The sequence below is a fragment of the Hibiscus syriacus genome, unplaced genomic scaffold, assembly GCF_006381635.1.
Source record: "Hibiscus syriacus cultivar Baekdansim isolate YM2019G1 unplaced genomic scaffold, ASM638163v2 tig00111105_pilon, whole genome shotgun sequence".
Classification (NCBI taxonomy): domain Eukaryota; kingdom Viridiplantae; phylum Streptophyta; class Magnoliopsida; order Malvales; family Malvaceae; genus Hibiscus; species Hibiscus syriacus.
Genome location: NW_024062987.1, coordinates 1,588,155 through 1,605,001, shown reverse-complemented (window position 1 = coordinate 1,605,001; position 16,847 = coordinate 1,588,155). Strand labels below are relative to the sequence as shown.

General features: G+C 37.2%; 1 protein-coding gene across 1 annotated transcript; it reads right to left on the bottom strand.

The window, feature by feature from the left end:
• Positions 1–575: 575 nt before the first annotated feature.
• On the bottom strand, positions 576–15,691 carry LOC120153694 (CMP-sialic acid transporter 3-like). The gene is made up of 15 exons (XM_039165604.1): positions 15,505–15,691; positions 15,295–15,411; positions 14,271–14,327; positions 13,268–13,345; positions 13,012–13,056; positions 12,598–12,657; positions 12,327–12,449; positions 10,340–10,417; positions 10,037–10,106; positions 9,479–9,586; positions 8,491–8,624; positions 8,238–8,317; positions 1,472–1,520; positions 1,296–1,360; positions 576–798 (listed from the first exon to the last, which is right to left on the bottom strand). Exons 1-14 carry the CDS (start codon positions 15,658–15,660, stop codon positions 1,310–1,312), a joined length of 1,206 nt encoding a protein of 401 aa, XP_039021535.1. The 5' UTR covers positions 15,661–15,691; the 3' UTR covers positions 576–798; positions 1,296–1,309.
• Positions 15,692–16,847: the final 1,156 nt, after the last annotated feature.

Sequence of the window (16,847 nt, the reverse complement as noted above, 5' to 3'; positions counted from 1 at the left end):
GTTTTCATTTTTTTCCCTCAAAAGCATTTATGTGTCGGCAGTCTTATAAATTATTTTTATTTTGGGTGAAAAAACAGCTTTTTTACAGTGATTTTGGTGCTAAAAACAAGTGTGTGGCATTATTTCTGCTGCCAATAAAGACTTTTGGAGTTGTAGAAGAATTGTCGAAGTTTAACTGTGAACATACCTTGATCCTATGCCCATTACCACTGTTTAACTATAGTTCAACTTCTTTTGCAGACAACTTCCTATGGTTTGTCCTTGATCCAGTTCCTATATCTTCTACAAAGATCTGATTCGAAATTCGAAATATACGAGTACCGTGTTGTTATCAAGCCCCATCCTAATTACCAAAATACATCCACCAATTGAACCAAAATAAAATATATAAGAAATCACAAAAATTGAATCATTACTGATGCTAAATGAAAGAAAGAGTCCAATCCATTGGATGGATATCAAAGATCTCCAGGCATATTCAAAGTTCACAAATGCAATCGGAAGGGTATTGATTAAAATAATTATATTTCTTCACGAATAAAGAAGACAAACAAGAATTCAGTTTATATTTGGGGAAAAAAAACTTTTCTTCTATAGAAGATGCAGATCTTACTCACTGATGATGCAGCCAGTAGCTCACTTTGTTTCATTAACTATGCATGCATGAAGAGATGAATGAAGTTAAGAACTGTGAAGAACCATTTAGATGGCATTTATTCTGTTCGGTAACTAAAACTAGTATTTTTCTTTTCTCCATCTGATTCCACCTAAAAAGAATGTATTACTCCAAAACTGTTCCTGAAATCAAAACATTTCCGAACATTATTTACATTTAAAGGCATAAATATCAAACTTAAATGATCATGTCCTAACAAACTTGACTGACCAATAGAACTCATCCAACCTGCTTGAACCCTGATGCGATCCGGACATCAATTCCACTCTAAAAGGGAACAAATAAAACCTGACCTAATAACCCAACCTCAGCCCAACACCCTCAGTTACAATCTCTATTTTTCTAATATTATAAAAAACCCCTCTAAGTTTCGAACAAGATCCATGTAGGTACATGCGAAGTTTCTTTTATTTGAAGCCTCATGCTATTTATTCTTCAATGGTTACCAACTCTCAAACCTTGTCGAGGTTAGAGTGACAAGCACCTAACCATTGGGGACAAGAGAAGAGTTGGTCGTGTTATTATTTTTTAATAGCACAAAAAAGGAAGGAACCATGAGTTTTAGACAGAGGAAAAGCCGGCACAGATAAAAGAGTCGGCACATAACCATTATCCATACCAATTATGTGGAACTTAAATGGGAAGAAGCGGTCTTTTTTCTTCTTCATGAACACGGTGACTAGCCTGGAGAATTTTTAAAATAGAAAAACATTACATATCGTAAATACGGATAAAAAAACAAAGAGAAAAAAAATTCAACATATTTAATAGAAAACTGCCAGTGAAAGCTCTCACCTCTTCATTGGCTCCAGCAGTCATATTTAGCAACAATGCATCCTTAGACCTGATAATATACATCGGGAGGTTAATGGACAGTGTTCATTGACAATCTTAGTAAGAGGGTTTCAAGACGAGTTCTTAGAGAGTTTTTTAGGCCTTATGGTCAGATTGTGAGAATATTCATTCCGCGGTATTTAGAGAAATCAAAGTACAAGTCCTCAACATTCGCTTTTGTCCAATTTATTGATGAGGAAAGTAGGGAAAAAGCTATCCAGTCTGTGAATGGGAGATGGTTCGATGGGAGGAGATTATCGGTAGGGGTGGCTAAGTATCAGAAGGGAACTAAGAAGGAGGTTGATGATGGGAAGAGTATGTTGAGGTTCAAGTCAAGAGAGCAGGAGTTGGTTTCAAATGGGGCTAAAGGCAAAGTCGATGCAAAGCTTCAGGGATGGCAGAACGTATAAGGAAGTAGCGAGGTCTGATGTAAACAAGAGAAGAGAACAAGAGTCGGAGATGTTGGTGGAGGGCAGCAAACGAAATGCTACTGGTGTGAGGAACGTGTGGGAGATGCATATTGCGACAGACAATTTCAAGTGGGTGAAACGATCATTAACAGGAATAATGAAATCAACTTATGATTATGAGTCGGCAAAGGAAGCCATGGAGATAGAGGGATTGGGAATTCAGGTGTCGAGATGGGGTTATGCATGGAAGGCTTGTATCATCACTTTTAATTCTGTGGATGAATTTTCTTATGCTTGGGAAAACAAGAAGGAAGTGTTGTCCTTGTGTTTTCGATTGGTTAGCTCCAGCAGTTAATGAGAATGGTGTTCCTTTGGCTTTGTGCCAAATAGAACTGTGTGGTTTGCCCTTATTGTGCTGGAATGAGGCTTTCTTGGAGAAGCTCACTAAGGATTGGGGAAGGTTCATTTGTTTTAAGGAAGAATCAAAGATGAGATACGACCTTTCGTCTGCGAAGGTTTTGTTAAGGGTGGAGAGTCCCTTCGATGTTCCAGAAATGGTCATTGTAGGTTCTTATGGTAGATCTTTCAAAGTTAAGATTCTCATGGGGTCTGTGTTGATCCAGCCGAATGAACTGGGGAGGAAGATGGAAGAGAAATTTTTAAACAAGGTGAACAGGGATTCTGTCCTTTCCGAGTCAGAGGGGACTGTGTTCCAGAAAGAGCAGTTGAAGGAGAAGATTTTGCAGAGATTTCTGTGCATAAAGTTACTTCTTGGCTGAATAATGGTCATAATAGTGGTATGAATGGAGGTACTGAGGGTCAGGCTACTTCAAGAAAGTCAAATGCAGGAAAGTCCAATTGTGGGCTGTCAGGTTTAGTGGAAAATAGGTCTGCCCAAGTGGAAGGTCACGTGGGACTAGGTCTGAGAGAAAGTTCTTCTCCCGATGAAAAAAACCAATCTGATGTTAATGAGTCTCCCCTAAACTCTACTATGAAATCTGTCCTTCTGGGCCTGCATATAACGTAAAAAGGATTGGAGACAACTAATTTTCCAGCCCAATAACATTTTAGTCAATCCTTTGGTCCCTGTAGAAGTTGATAATCCTAGGCAAGTGATTATAATTTCAGGGGGGAGAAGGAATTGGTACAAGCTGAGCAGGGCGTCGAATTGATCGAAGAGCAGGCTATTGAGCAGCGGAGTATAATTGAGGATAATGTGATAAATTCTCATAGACAAATGGACATGGATAGGAATAGTGTATCTGCTGACCATGAGGTGGAGGGTAGATTCTTAGATAAGGAGAGCAGTTTGGAGTCTACAAAAAATTCTGGTCAGGGCTTTTCTCGATCAACAAATCTAATGAACAGGAGAAGGTTCAGAATTGCTCCTTGTCATTCGGGTAGTGTATGTTCGGAAGGTGAAGTGGAAGTAAGATTTCATGATAGAATATATAGGAGGGTGACTGGTAGCACGGACAGGGAGTCAGTGGAATACGTTAGGGAGTGTCTCAGCCATCTCAAGAATCTGTTCAAGCCAGGCAGGAAGCGGAACATACTAGGGAAGTCTGTGACATGCTGGGAATTTCCTTTATAGGGGGGAATCAAATTGTAGAGGATGAGATTTTCAAGATGGAATTGTTGGGGATTGGAAAGGCCTCCTGATTGTACCTTGTGGATTGTATTTGGTGTTGAATGTTATTAATTTAAATGTCAAAACTAAAAATTATTACATGGAATATTAGGGGCTTGGGAAGTCTGAAAAAATCAGGGCAGTGTCGAGGTTGGTTCTTAGAGAAAAGCCGGCTATTTTACTACTTCAAGAATCAAAATTGAATGTCTGTAGAAGTGGATTAACAAGAAAGCTTGGGGGTAATCTGCTCAGAGGCAGCTGTTTTGTTCCAGCTGATGGTTCGGCAGGAGGTCTAATATGTTTATGGAATGAGAATGACTTTGAGGTTAGTGCACAGATTAACAGTGGTAGATTTATGGCATTATCAGGGAAGTTTAAGATGAGCAATTTTGAATGTGTCATTATCAATGTGTATGGTCCATCAGTAGAGGCTGATAAAGAGGAATTTTTTAGGGATTTTTTATGTGCTGTTCAAAGCATCAACTTGCCGGTCTGCTTGGGGGGGACTTTAATGCTTATCTAGACCCTGAGGAGAAATGGGGTTTACTCAGAATTGGCACTCTATGGATCTGCTTAGGTCTTTTATTCAGTCTTCAAATTTGATGGATTTACCGCTAGTAGGGGGGCGATTTACATGGTCCAATAATAGAGAGTCAACTACATGGGTAAGGCTGGATAGATTTTTGATTAGTGGATCATTTTTAAATTAGTTCCCAAATGTGATCCAAAAAATGCTTCCCAAATCCCTTTCGGATCACAATCCAGTTTTGTTGGTAGAAGAATGCAATAATTGGGGCCCTAAGCCGTTTCGGTTCTATAATTACATGCTTCAGGAAGATGGGTTTGTTGGGGCGGTGGAATCGTCATTATCAAATCTAAGGAGGGGTATTGGTGGTAGGGGTCTGTTTTCACTGCTTAGAGGAACTAAGCAGGCTATTAGGAATTGGCCAAGGAATAATAACAGGGGACTTTCCGATGCTATTTCTGAATTAGAATCCAGAATTAATGGTCTGGAATTGAAGCTACAGGAAGAGGGACTTCCTTTCAAGAACGGGACTTGATGATTGTTGCGAGGAAGGTTGTGGAATTTGCATAGGAAGGAGAGCATTTGGCTGCAGAGGTCACGAGTGAGATGGAGTATTGAGGGGGATAGAACACAAAGTTTTTCCACATGTGTGCGTTGAATAGGAATAGGTTTAACACCATTTTTTCATTGAAGGTAGCTGAGGAAGTTATTTCAGAACCGGATCAGCTGAGAGGCTTTGTTTTTAATTATTTCAAGGACAATTTTAACTCGGTAACAACCCTAGAGGTGGACAAAATCAATTTGCCTTTTGCTAAATTGACAGATGATCAAAAGAAGCTACTTGAAGTTAGATTCTCAGAACAGGAGGTGTGGGAGGCAGTCTTCCACTCGGACAGTGCCAAAGCACCGGGGCCAGACGGTTTCACAATGGGTTTCTTTAAGAATTTTGGCCATCTCTGAAGTCATACATTATGAAATTTGTCGAGGACTTTTATAATGGAAGGATTTGGGAGCACGGGGTCAATCATTCATTCCTAACGTTGATTCCAAAGACCAGAAATCCTGAAGGTATAGAAGATTACAGACCGATAAGCTTAGTTGGCAGTTTGTATAAAATAATTTCCAAAGTTCTAGCTAGAAGGCTTGCGGCTGTTATTAGTGTTCTGGTTAGTCCGTCACAGTTTGCCTTCATTCCCGGAAGGCAGCTACTGGACTGTGTCTTCTTGGCTAATGAAGTTATTGATGATTGGAGGAAAAAAGAGAGGAAAGGTGTTGTTTTCAAGGTGGACTTTCGAAGGGCTTATGATTCGGTGGAATGGCCGATATTGTTGAGACTCCTGAGAATTATGGGATTTGGAAATAGGTGGCTTTCTTGGATTGAGTTGTGTATCTCCTCCGCTTCAATTTCTGTTCTTGTCAATGGTTCTCCGACCAATGAATTCAAGATGGGGAAAGGGTTAAGACAAGGCTGCAGTTTATCTCCTATGCTGTTCAATATTGTTGGGGAATTATTGAATCTAATGTTGATTAAGGCTGCTGATTGTGCTCTGTTTGAAGGGTTCAGTGTGTAGGGCGGAAAATAAGTTTCATTTGACGCATCTACAATTCGCAGATGACTTAATACTTTTCTGCAGGGACTCTTCTGCTCAAATTATGAATATTAGGAGAGTTTTGAGGATTTTTGGCTTAATGACAGGCCTCCAACTTAATTTATCAAAGAGCAAGTTATTTGGTGTTAATATGGATGAGGAGGTTCTAAAGGAATGGGCTACGTTCGCAGGTTGTGGTGTTGGGGCTCTTCCTATGACATACCTTGGTATACCGATAGGCACTTACAGAAATTCGGATCTGTTGTGGGAACCAGTTCTGCAGAAGTTCAATAGCAAATTAGAGGGCTGGAAAGCAAAAACATTATCGATGGCAGGAAGATTAGTATTAGTGAAGTCTGTTTTGTCGTCCTTGCCAATTTTCTTCCTCTCTATCTTCAAAATCCCCCTAAAGATTAATCAAAGTTGAATTCTCTGATGGCTAAATTCCTTTGGGGGGACGATCCCTCGAAGAAGCGGATTCATTGGGTGAATTGGAAAATTGTGTGTCAACCGTACGAGGAGGGTGGTTTGGGTGTCCTGGATTTGTCGATGGCGAATAGAGTGCTTCTGGGGAAGTGGGTTTGGAAGTTTGCAAATGATAAACATTCTCAGTGGAAGGAGATGATCTGTTGCAAGCACAATATTACCAATTTGTCTCTTTCAATTAATAAGGCTGTTAACCCGCAAGATTCATGGATATGGAGAGGAATTGTGAATAATTATGAGAAAAATGACGATATTGGGGATTGTCTAAGGTCCAATTCCAAGATCCAAGTGGGGAATGGTAGATCAATCGAATTCTGGAATGACATTTGGGCTAATAATTCCACCTTAAAAGAACAATTCCCTAGGATTTATGCTTTATCGATAAACAAAACGGGGAAAGTTGTGGACTTTGGCTGCTATGATAATAATTGTTGGAGTTGGAATATTTGTCTAAGGAGGAATTTATGTGATTGGGAATTGGATCAATGGATATCGCTAATGACTTTGATTGATAATATTGTCTTGATTGATGCTGTTGATGACTTCCTAATTTGGTCAGGGAGTGGAGATGGTTTGTTCTCAGTTAAGGCCTGTAGATCAGCTCTTATTCGAAGCTCTGGAGGAAATTTTCAGTGGAAGAAATGGGTTTGGTCTGGATTGGCTCCCCCAAAAGTTGAAACATTTTTATGGCAATTATCTCACCAGAAATTAGCTGTTAGAGTGGAATTGAAGAAAAGAGGTATTCCTTTGGAAGAGTTATTATGTCCTTTATGCCAAAAGGAGGAAGAAACAATTCATCATTTATTTATGTTTTGTCCTGTAGCTTGGGAGTTGTGGAATTTGTTCATCAATTTATGGGAGGTTAATACTGTTCTGCCCAAAGATCCCCCGTCTCTACTTAGTTCATGGTCTGATTTGAAGGCTTCTTCTTCTATTTGGAATTTCATCCCGGGTGTTGTTATGTGGTCGATTTGGAAGGCTAGGAACCTAGTGGTGTTTGAAAAATGGAATTTTGAGAGATCTACACTGTTCTTCATTTGCAGATTCAGGCTGGCCAAATGGTTTCTAGCTAAATTTCCTGATGTTAACATCCAGGTAGATCTACTAATAGGAGATCCAAGGCTGGCAGATGGTTTAGCAGTCAATTTTCAGAAGAAGAAGAAGGATCTGTGCTGGTACTCACCTCCACCTGATTTTTATAAATTCAATGTGGATGGGGCAGTTAGAAGTGATGGTTTGCAGGGTGGAATCGGAGGTCTGTTGAGAGATTCGAATGGCTCTACCGTGATCTATTTCTCTAAGCCTGTCGGACCTGGTCCTCCTCTGTTTGCTGAGTTAAAAGCCATTAAAGAAGGAATTGATCTATTTCTACATTCGGACTGGGCGTCGAAGGGAAGACTTATTCTCGAAAGTGATTGTAAGACTGCAGTGGATTGGATTTTCAGGCCTACTGAGGCTCCTTCGTTCTTCAGTTCTTTGGTTCGGGAAATTGGGGATGTAATTTCGGGTAGGGATATTATGGTTAGGTTGATTCCTAGGGCTTGTAATTGGGAGGCGGACAAGTTAGCTAAGGAGGGGATAGGCTGAATGTCCTTACTGTTAGCGGTTATGTTTGGTATTTTAATTCGGGTGATTTTGTAAGTTATAGTTTTATGTAATTCGGGTTTACTAATATATTGAGGTACTCTTTTCCTCCTTCCGCTAGTTGCCTCTTATCAAGAGGCAACTATGAGGGAGGTTTTTAATGAGACCTCCTATTCCTATCAAAAAAAAAGAACTACAGTATTGGGGAAACTGAGGTTAAAACAAGATCTGGTGTGCTGAGAAACACATAAAAAGAGATCTGCTTTTACTGGGAAAAAAGCGATGAACCTAGACTGACGGTTTCTGTTGTATTCTTTTACACGATAGAGCAGGAATGAAACTCAGCAACAAAAATATTATGTTAGATGCCTTCGCTCTCCCTCTGAATCCCCCCCCCCCCAACACACACACGCACACACTCCAGTTATTGCCATTATCAACATCCAAGAATAGAACAGTTTTAACATGGTCCACAAAAATAGCATACAAGAAAAAAGTATACCTCTTGATGTCTTGGCCATCCACCATCTCCAAACTACCACTTTGTTTTTCATCTTTAACCTTTGAAAGTGATGAAAAAAACTGAAAGGAATAAAGTATACAGCACAATTATAAGCAGGCTCTCCCTATCTCAAAATAGCAGAGAAGGGAAGTACAACATGGTAGGAGCATTGAAAAATAAATAGGTGCACGTTTCTGTGTGCTTTACTGGACAGCATTGACAATATATGAGCACCTATATAAGCTAAAATCACCTGATGCATGGAGATAATCACAACTGATATTCCTAAAACAAAGTTTATGGTCAGGGTGTGACCAAACAAAATAGCAGATGCTATGCCAGTGAAAATTGTGGCAATTGTTGAGGAGTACTTTTTCAAGATTGTATCTGCAAGAAAAAGGAACCTTACTTGAGAAGACAAAATACAAACAGTATGAGAAACCTATAGATAGTAAAAGAAAAATAAAATATAGTGCCACTAATAATGCAAGTGATTTGACAAATTTTAGAAGGGTAGTCAAAGGCAATATGTTGTACGATAATACTACGGCATAGTTTAACATCTACCCAAAAGTGGTTTTTTTTTCTTCGTTTTTAGGAGACAAATTGCATAACAGTAATTTAAATTATGGGTGTTTTCTTTAGCCATGAAAAATATGGATTTCCTTGTGGAAACCAACTTCAACAGCTGACTTTTGGCATGTGGTTCTCCAAAAGTCCACACCAGGAACCTTGTCCTATCCCTCTACCCAAAATATCTGGATGACCAAAGGAATAATTTCCCTATGATTTTTTTTGGGGGTAAAAGCTTCCTTTAGGAGATTAGCACCTGCCGTCCATATCCCTTTATACATGTACATGCATCTATGACAGACATAATTGATATTGTAAATTTCCCAAAGAGTTTTCAAGCAATTATGGTAGCTATTTAGGCTATGATGTCAGCAGGAATTACTTTCTCTACAAACAAACAGAAACAAAAAACAGTTCAAATTAGAGTATGATTTAGTTTGTTGCATATGATCATAAAGGCATGAAGGACAGCAAAACCTTAAACTCAATGTTGGTACCTCCTGTTCAACCTTTTAAAACCATTCAACTCATGTAGGTATGCACTAACTCAAGTATTTTCCGAAGGTCTTATCAACTTCAGTGCTATTCAGTAATCCTTTCTCTTCTTTTTTTTTTCTGCATTACCTTACAGTAATATATATACATGCACACTTTAGTATTAAATATACCTGCATATTTGAAGAAGAACGATGATAAGATCCCTTGGGCTGCATTGTTGCATATTAGAAGCATAGTAGCCTTTGAATGTCCCTGCATGATATCCAAGCTACTGGGACCTAAAAGTAAGGAGGTCATGGAAATACAGTAGCTAGTCAATAAAAAGATTATGAGTGCACTTATAGCAATTTACATGTCTTCTAAATAGAAAAATGTCAGTTCAAATATATATGTATATAGAGAGGGAGACAGAAGAGGGGCCCAATTACAGAGTGTAGAACTAAATTAGTCTACACTTGATATCTTAATAAAGCAACCCTTGAGTTTACCAATATTGTTCTATTTGACATTAACATAAAGTTCTGAATTGATCCGATACCACTATCATATAAATTGAGACTACTGATTTTCTCAAAATATATTTAACAATACAGTTTTTTACTTTGAACAGATAGTTAAACATTTTTTAATTTACTCTAAACCCAATATGCGTGTTCTATGTGGATAGAACATGGAATACAACGGTTAGATTAAACAAATAAAAATCGAATAACAAGTCTACTTCTTACCTTTAAAAAGTGCAGTTCCAAGAATTGCTAGGAAATTGAAAATTGCACCATACCCATAAAGAAACAAGTTCTGTGAAACACATAAAGCAAAATAAATAGAGGATTCAAATTAATGGTCAAAGAACATTCTTTTTAAACCATTTGCCTAACCTTCCTATAAAAAAAAACATTTGCCTAACCATCAGCAAATTACTTTAATTCTCTCAATCCATGCCATGTAAGACTACTTGAGATTTTTTCCCTACCTGTTATCAAGAATCAATGCAAGAGCCTGGACAACAAATAAATTCATTATAAAAGTACCTGATGGTAAATGCTCGTCTCAAACTGGCTCTTTAAAGCATATTCATTAAAGACAGATGCCAGAGATGGGACAGTAACCTGTATTAATGTCATAGAGTTAGGTTTCCTTGTGTCATAGTCCCCAGCATAATAGATACATTAATCTTATACGTATAGCTAAAGATTATTTAACACTGTGCTATAGCAGTGTCTTTATAAAAGGGGCACAATTGGCAAAATAGCGCACCACTTTATCATTATTTTTCACAGTTTGTGTTTTTTTATAGAATATTAGGCCTCATTAAAAAACCCCTTTTTACCCTCCATGTTATGAAAGTAACATGAAGGAGAAAGAAAGGAGGAAAAGAGTGCCTAAAAATTTATTAGATTAAATAATAGTACAACCAAGGCAGACCCTGAACATCTGCTAACACCACCAGTAATTACATAAAACTTAAACACAACAGCTAAACATAGGAAGTAAATTTCCTACACCTCCACCGAAACAGACAGAAACCATAACATCACCGTATCCCATCTTTAGCTAATTTGTCAGCTTCCCAATTTGCAGCCCTCAAAATGTGCCTGATAATGATATCCTTCCCTGCCATAAGAGAAACTATATCCTTCACCAATAATTGAAACATAGGAGTGCATGAACCCGGACTGTTGATCCATTTCAGAGCATTGCTTGAATCTGATTCAAGAATAAACCTCTGGTTAAGAACAAAACTTAAATCTTCCAGAATACATAACCCCCTCTTAATCGCCAATAATTCTGCCAAGATAGGAGGACCACCCCCAACTCTTTCTGAAAAACATTGAAGCACCATACCTTTGCTGTCCCTAATCAGTCCACCAATACCTCCCTTCTCCCAACCCTTTGCCATCGCTCCATCAACATTAAGCTTTAAAAACCCATCCGGAGGAGGAACCCAGCAATTTGGTGTAGAGTTACCATTACCCTGTCTTCCCACCAAGTCAACAAGTTTTAGATCACCCACTAGTGAGTCTAAAGGGATATGAACATCCTTGAACTTTGCTACAAACCAGGAAGCTATTCTAAAACGAACAATAAAAAACAGTCTCACCACATCCAGTTTGTGTTTCCAAATCATTTGGATCATACGAGGTTTTTTCTTCACCAGGTATTTTCACCGTGCAGTAGTACTCTGTTTTTGCTTATTAACAGCCCTTGCCGAACTTATATCTGCAATAGTTAATCAGTTTTTTGGTTCTGAATTCCTATTATCTTAAACTGCATCTATTGAATCTAAAAGTCCAAACCCACAAAATAACCCAGTTATCTGTTAATTCTGTTTCTATTATTATTTTTTCTATTGGATGGATGGATGGATGTCCCTTGTTCCCATATCTAATGGGGTAAGGGGGAGGTAAGATAGTAGGCTGCCCAACCAACACTAGATTAAGCAGCTTGAGAGCAAATTATGAAATGGTCTCCATCTCTAATATTATTAAGGAGCATGATTTTTTAAGAAACTATCATAGTATTACTGTTACACTATATGCTTAGAAACTTGAATAGAACAATTTTAGCATCAAGATATAACTAGATGTATATTTAGATAGCTGATTTTGCAAGTCTTCATAGTACATTATGAGATTTGTTTGTAAATCTACTTGAGCTCAAACCTAATAACTGGATTAGTTATCATATAATATCTAAGAGATAGTGATGTAGTTGTAAAATATGGTGTGTGTTGAACGCTTTTTGGTCAAGGTAACTCCTTAATTGATTAAGAAGCTTCTTTACAAGCTCCATTAATCAAGAAGGAGGTTTTTAAAGAGACCTTCAAATCTTATCAAAAAAAAGGTAACTCCTTAACAAGTACAATGGTAAACAAATACTGTAAAAGCTGTAAACTTAATAATTGATTTTCCCCTTACTTAGCCCTACAGTATAACATCATTGCAAGATATAACCCTTTGAAAGAAACAGTTCAAAAAGTTGTCACATCAATGTGCAGCAACTATTTTAACAACTTACAAATATAAGAGTGTACAAGTATGCGCCTGTTGCAATCGGAACACCAAGTGATGTTGTACCCTCTGGAAAAGACCGCAACTGGTTTATGCTAATTCCAATGAGCAACAGAGCAAGAGCCTCCCACTGTTACAAACATGGATCCGCACCATACATGCAATATGGATAAACTATAACCAATTAACCAGTCCAAATGTCCACATATTTGCTTTCAGTTTCTGGATAATTGACTGTGATACAGTTCAATGAGAAAAATCTTTCTGTTCAAACTAACCTGAATAATAGAAAACCGCCGTTTCATGATCATCTTTAACAAGATAGCTATTACCAAAACCTGCATAAGTTGGACAGTACTGAAACAGATTCACTAAGAATTCTCACAGGAAAACCAAAAGAAAAGGCATGATCATGTGCATAGTACTCAAATTTTCCAATGATTCACAGTAGTCTAAAGTTAGTTTTCACAAATGCATTAAACTTCTAGATAGAATGAATCCTAAACTAATTATATTTAGGTTTTAGGATTCATCGCACTCATTGATTGTGATGGTAACAAATACGTGATGAATAATCAAACGGAAACGGTTTAAAGCATAAACTAACCCAAAATGTATTATTTAGAGCAGAAAGGAGATTGCTTAGAACCTATACTATTTAAACAATCATTAAACAAAATGTATTATTCTACCTTTAGGTTACTAAGCATCTTCACAGTAGCAGGATTGAAATAAAGCTGCAGGGGAATAATGGCATAAATATTAGAAAACAATTACTTCACAAAAGATATTAAAAAGAATTTTTTGCTGTGGATAAATAGTTTAACGGAAACACAGCACATAGTTAAATTCTATTAATCAAAATTCTACAGAATCAGGTAATTTTTAAGTAACTGAAATTAAACAGGTGACAAAGAACAAGCGGAAAGATCATTAAGAAAACACCACCTGCATGATGAACTTTAGGTAATTGTTAATAGCGTAAAGTAGAGCTGGAACTGCAAGAAGCACATTATTTCGAGCAGCCTGTAAAATTTTGGAACAAAGGAAAAGACACCTTGAGGTCAAAAGATGTTGATATATTACTATGGTTCATACCATTTCAGAGTAGACTCAGTGCAAAACAATATAAAAGGGGGAAATGAGCTAAAAGTTCCAAAAAAGACTTCATGTCACATTAAGACGGTTTTGCAAGACCAAAATGACACCACACTGATATTAGCACAGATATTAGTTTACAGAATGCAATCCAAACACATTTTTATGAACCGAATAAGATACTTAATTGGCAGCATCTTTTTCAGAAAACCCATAATATGAATAGAAAGTTAAATTATATCAACTATTAATAAACCAAGGAAGAATAAAGAAAACTGCCACTCAAAATAAAAGAATACTAACAATATATCTTCACTCATCTACCATTAGTCTCATTAAAGTTGCACATTGCATAACTGTGTCTGACCAAATCTACTGCACAAGACCAAGAAATCAATAAAAAAAGCCACAGCTACGTGAAACTAAAAACATTTCACTGACTTGTTTTATCTACTTTCAGCATGGCTTCTTAATAACTGGAATTCTTCTAATTTCTCCCCCTTTAAGACCCAAAATATCTTAAAAGTGTCAACTAAGATTACAATGAATTGCTATTGTTATCTACCACAGAGCATATATGGTTAAGTCAGCTTCTTGACCAGTCTCACAGTTTAGCACTCCAGACAAAATCAGCCCCTACCAATAGAAGAAACTTAATGAAACTAACAGTCAAGCCTCTAATTAGCCCAACGGTTGCCTCTTAGAATAGTCTACAAGTTTTTCATTCTTTATCAAAAGCTATTGGAATGCATCATAAAACCATCAACTCAAGAATCAATAGTGAAATTAGTGATACAAAACTAATAATAGAATTGCAATTAGAATCATACATTTGTGGAAGTAAAGTTCTTACCTGCACTAACGAAGAAATTGAGAGGAGAGATTTCTCCCCTACTTTCTTATTCCGAGCCTTCAGAGAGAGAGAGAATTAAATAAGTACAACAGTTAAAACCTAATGAAAGAATTTAGTAAAAAGAATCTGAAATAACATTTAGTGTAATAATCAATGGGATAGGACTTCCATTAATCTTTGAAATGCAATTGTTCCTGTTACGGCTGAAAACTAATAGCAAGCCCATTGAGCTTCTACAGGCTAGGCTTAGTAACTTTTCCTAACGCTGTAGACCATGAGAAAAAGCATATTTACTTTAGCAATCCCTCTAACTTCCAGAACTAATGCAGCTGATCTCTTACACACTTCTAGAATATCAGATAATACATGGATACGAACATAATCTACTTGTTCCAGCATGTCAGGATATCCCCACAAAAATTAATTTACGAATCAGATACAGAACAATTTACAAAAAATAATTGATGAATTTTTTAACACCCCCTCTCTTATACTTCTCAAGTTTCACGAACAAAGATATTTTTAACACAGATTTTCATGCATGAAGGAATTTTGATTGAACAGTTAAAAAAGAGGACCGACTTTAGTGGGATATGGGCACCATCTTATGGTGCTTCTGACACCTTTATATCATATAAGCACTTTGCTTTGTTTGCGGAAACCAAATTCAACAATTGCCCTGTATAAGGGCATCTTATATTGGGTACAGTCAAGCTCTATTTTCCCGAATTATTTTGATAAGTTGTAACAGAGAGACATTTGACATTTCTTTGGTCTGTCTAACCTAATAAAAATAATAATTTAATCTTAAATTCAACAGGTACAACTATGACTTGATTGATAAAACAACACATGGGGACAAGAGAGTTCCTCATTGGAGGTATATGTTATAACTTGCTTATAGCTAAACAAACACATGACAAGCATATAAACCTTTTTGTTGAGTTTTTGAACTCCACTTTAGGCAAATGGTATAAACCCTCTCCTATTCTAGTTGACAGTTAATAAAATGCTAAAAAGGTACCTGGAACAAAAGCATAATAATGGCGAAAACAACTTTAGCCAACTCGGTAAGAAAGTTAACGCTAATGGGACTAAACTTGAAACCTCCATCCACCTTTGACATATAAACCAATATAGGCTGCAATAATATAAATGTATGGTGTTAGAACGCAAAGAAATCTCGCATCCAGATTACCGATTTAGATTTGATGGTTAGAAACAAAGAATTTACCTGAAAACCGACCAAAATGCAGTCCCCACCGACCAAAAGAACGTTGAGGAGACGATTTTTGGAGGACACATAGCTGCGATGCGTATCGTAAGCCCTCGAAACGGTTTTAGTACCGGGCGGTGCCATTTTTGAATGGCAAACACTGCATTTTATCATCCCCACCAGTGCCTGCACCTAACTAACCAAACTAACAATAAATCAACAGCATAAAATCAATTTTCATTCTCACAAATAACAAAAAAGATGATTTAAGGCGGCATCTCAGAATTGGTAACACAAAAAGGAGAAAATTACCTGAGTAGAGTTACGGGAAGCGACAGGCAAGAGAGGATGCAGATCTTGAGAGATCTCGAAGCCCTCGATCAGAATTTGACAAAACAAAATAGAAAACTGAGAATTAAAGGGCCAAAACGTATGGAAAGAAAGAGTTGGGAGCTTGGAAGGTGAGATGCAATGTCACTTGTTGGCTGCTCTTTCGTGTTTTGCTTATGTTTGAATAAATTATTTCGTGCATAAATTGTACTGTTTGCGAAATAAAATAAATAATGAAAAAGGAAGGTGAACTGTTCTTTTCGTATATAGGTTTTCTCTTCTTCAATTTATTGCATTTTTCTCTTGACGGTGGAAAAGTATTTTAAAAACGTGTCCTTTTTTCTTTCTTATTTTGAGTGTGTGTAGACATAAGAAGTAACTGAAAGATAGTGTAATTGTTAAGGCAGTGATTTGATACTTTTTTTGTAATTATAAAAAACATTAATTAATTTTTAAATGCGTAGAGCTAGTAAAATACGATTACACACAATTTAATATACTAAAAAATCTTTAAAAGAACTCCCCAATTAAAAAATAATAGGAAAATTTTTGAAAATTACACGAATGTTTCTTTTCTTTTCTTGAAATAAACAACCATTCGGTTGATTAGCCGCTAATGGCATTAGCAACAACAATATTTGCAATACATTCAGGTGGTTCATAACTATAAAATAAAGACGAAGGAATCGAAAGAGCAAACAATGCGAGAGAGTGAACGGCTAAATTCGCCGAAAATAGTCAGGATTACCTCGGAGCAAAGATTTGGCTTCAGCAAGATAAAAACCAACTATGCACAAATCTAACCGGTTGGCTCTCAGTTGACAAACAACATTCCTTGCATCACTTTCAACAAAAACTGTGGAAATCGATAACTCCATTGCAAGCCGAACACCATGAGTATTTGTCATAGCTTCTGTAGCACTAACATCAACAATTCCTTTAAGTGGTGTAGCTTGGGTTGCAATCACCAACCCGTTATGATCACGGGCAATGACACTAATCGCCGAAAGGCCAATCGTAGGATGACAGGA

Coding starts and splice junctions, on each gene's coding strand:
- LOC120153694 (XM_039165604.1), bottom strand. CDS start 15,660: ATGATAAAATGCAGTGTTTGCCATTCAAAAATGGCACCGCCCGGTACT. Junction 15,412..15,504: donor GCATTTTGGTCGGTTTTCAG/GTAAATTCTTTG, acceptor ATATTATTGCAG/CCTATATTGGTTTATATGTC. Junction 8,625..9,478: donor GTTCTTCTTCAAATATGCAG/GTATATTTAATA, acceptor TTTTTCTTGCAG/ATACAATCTTGAAAAAGTAC.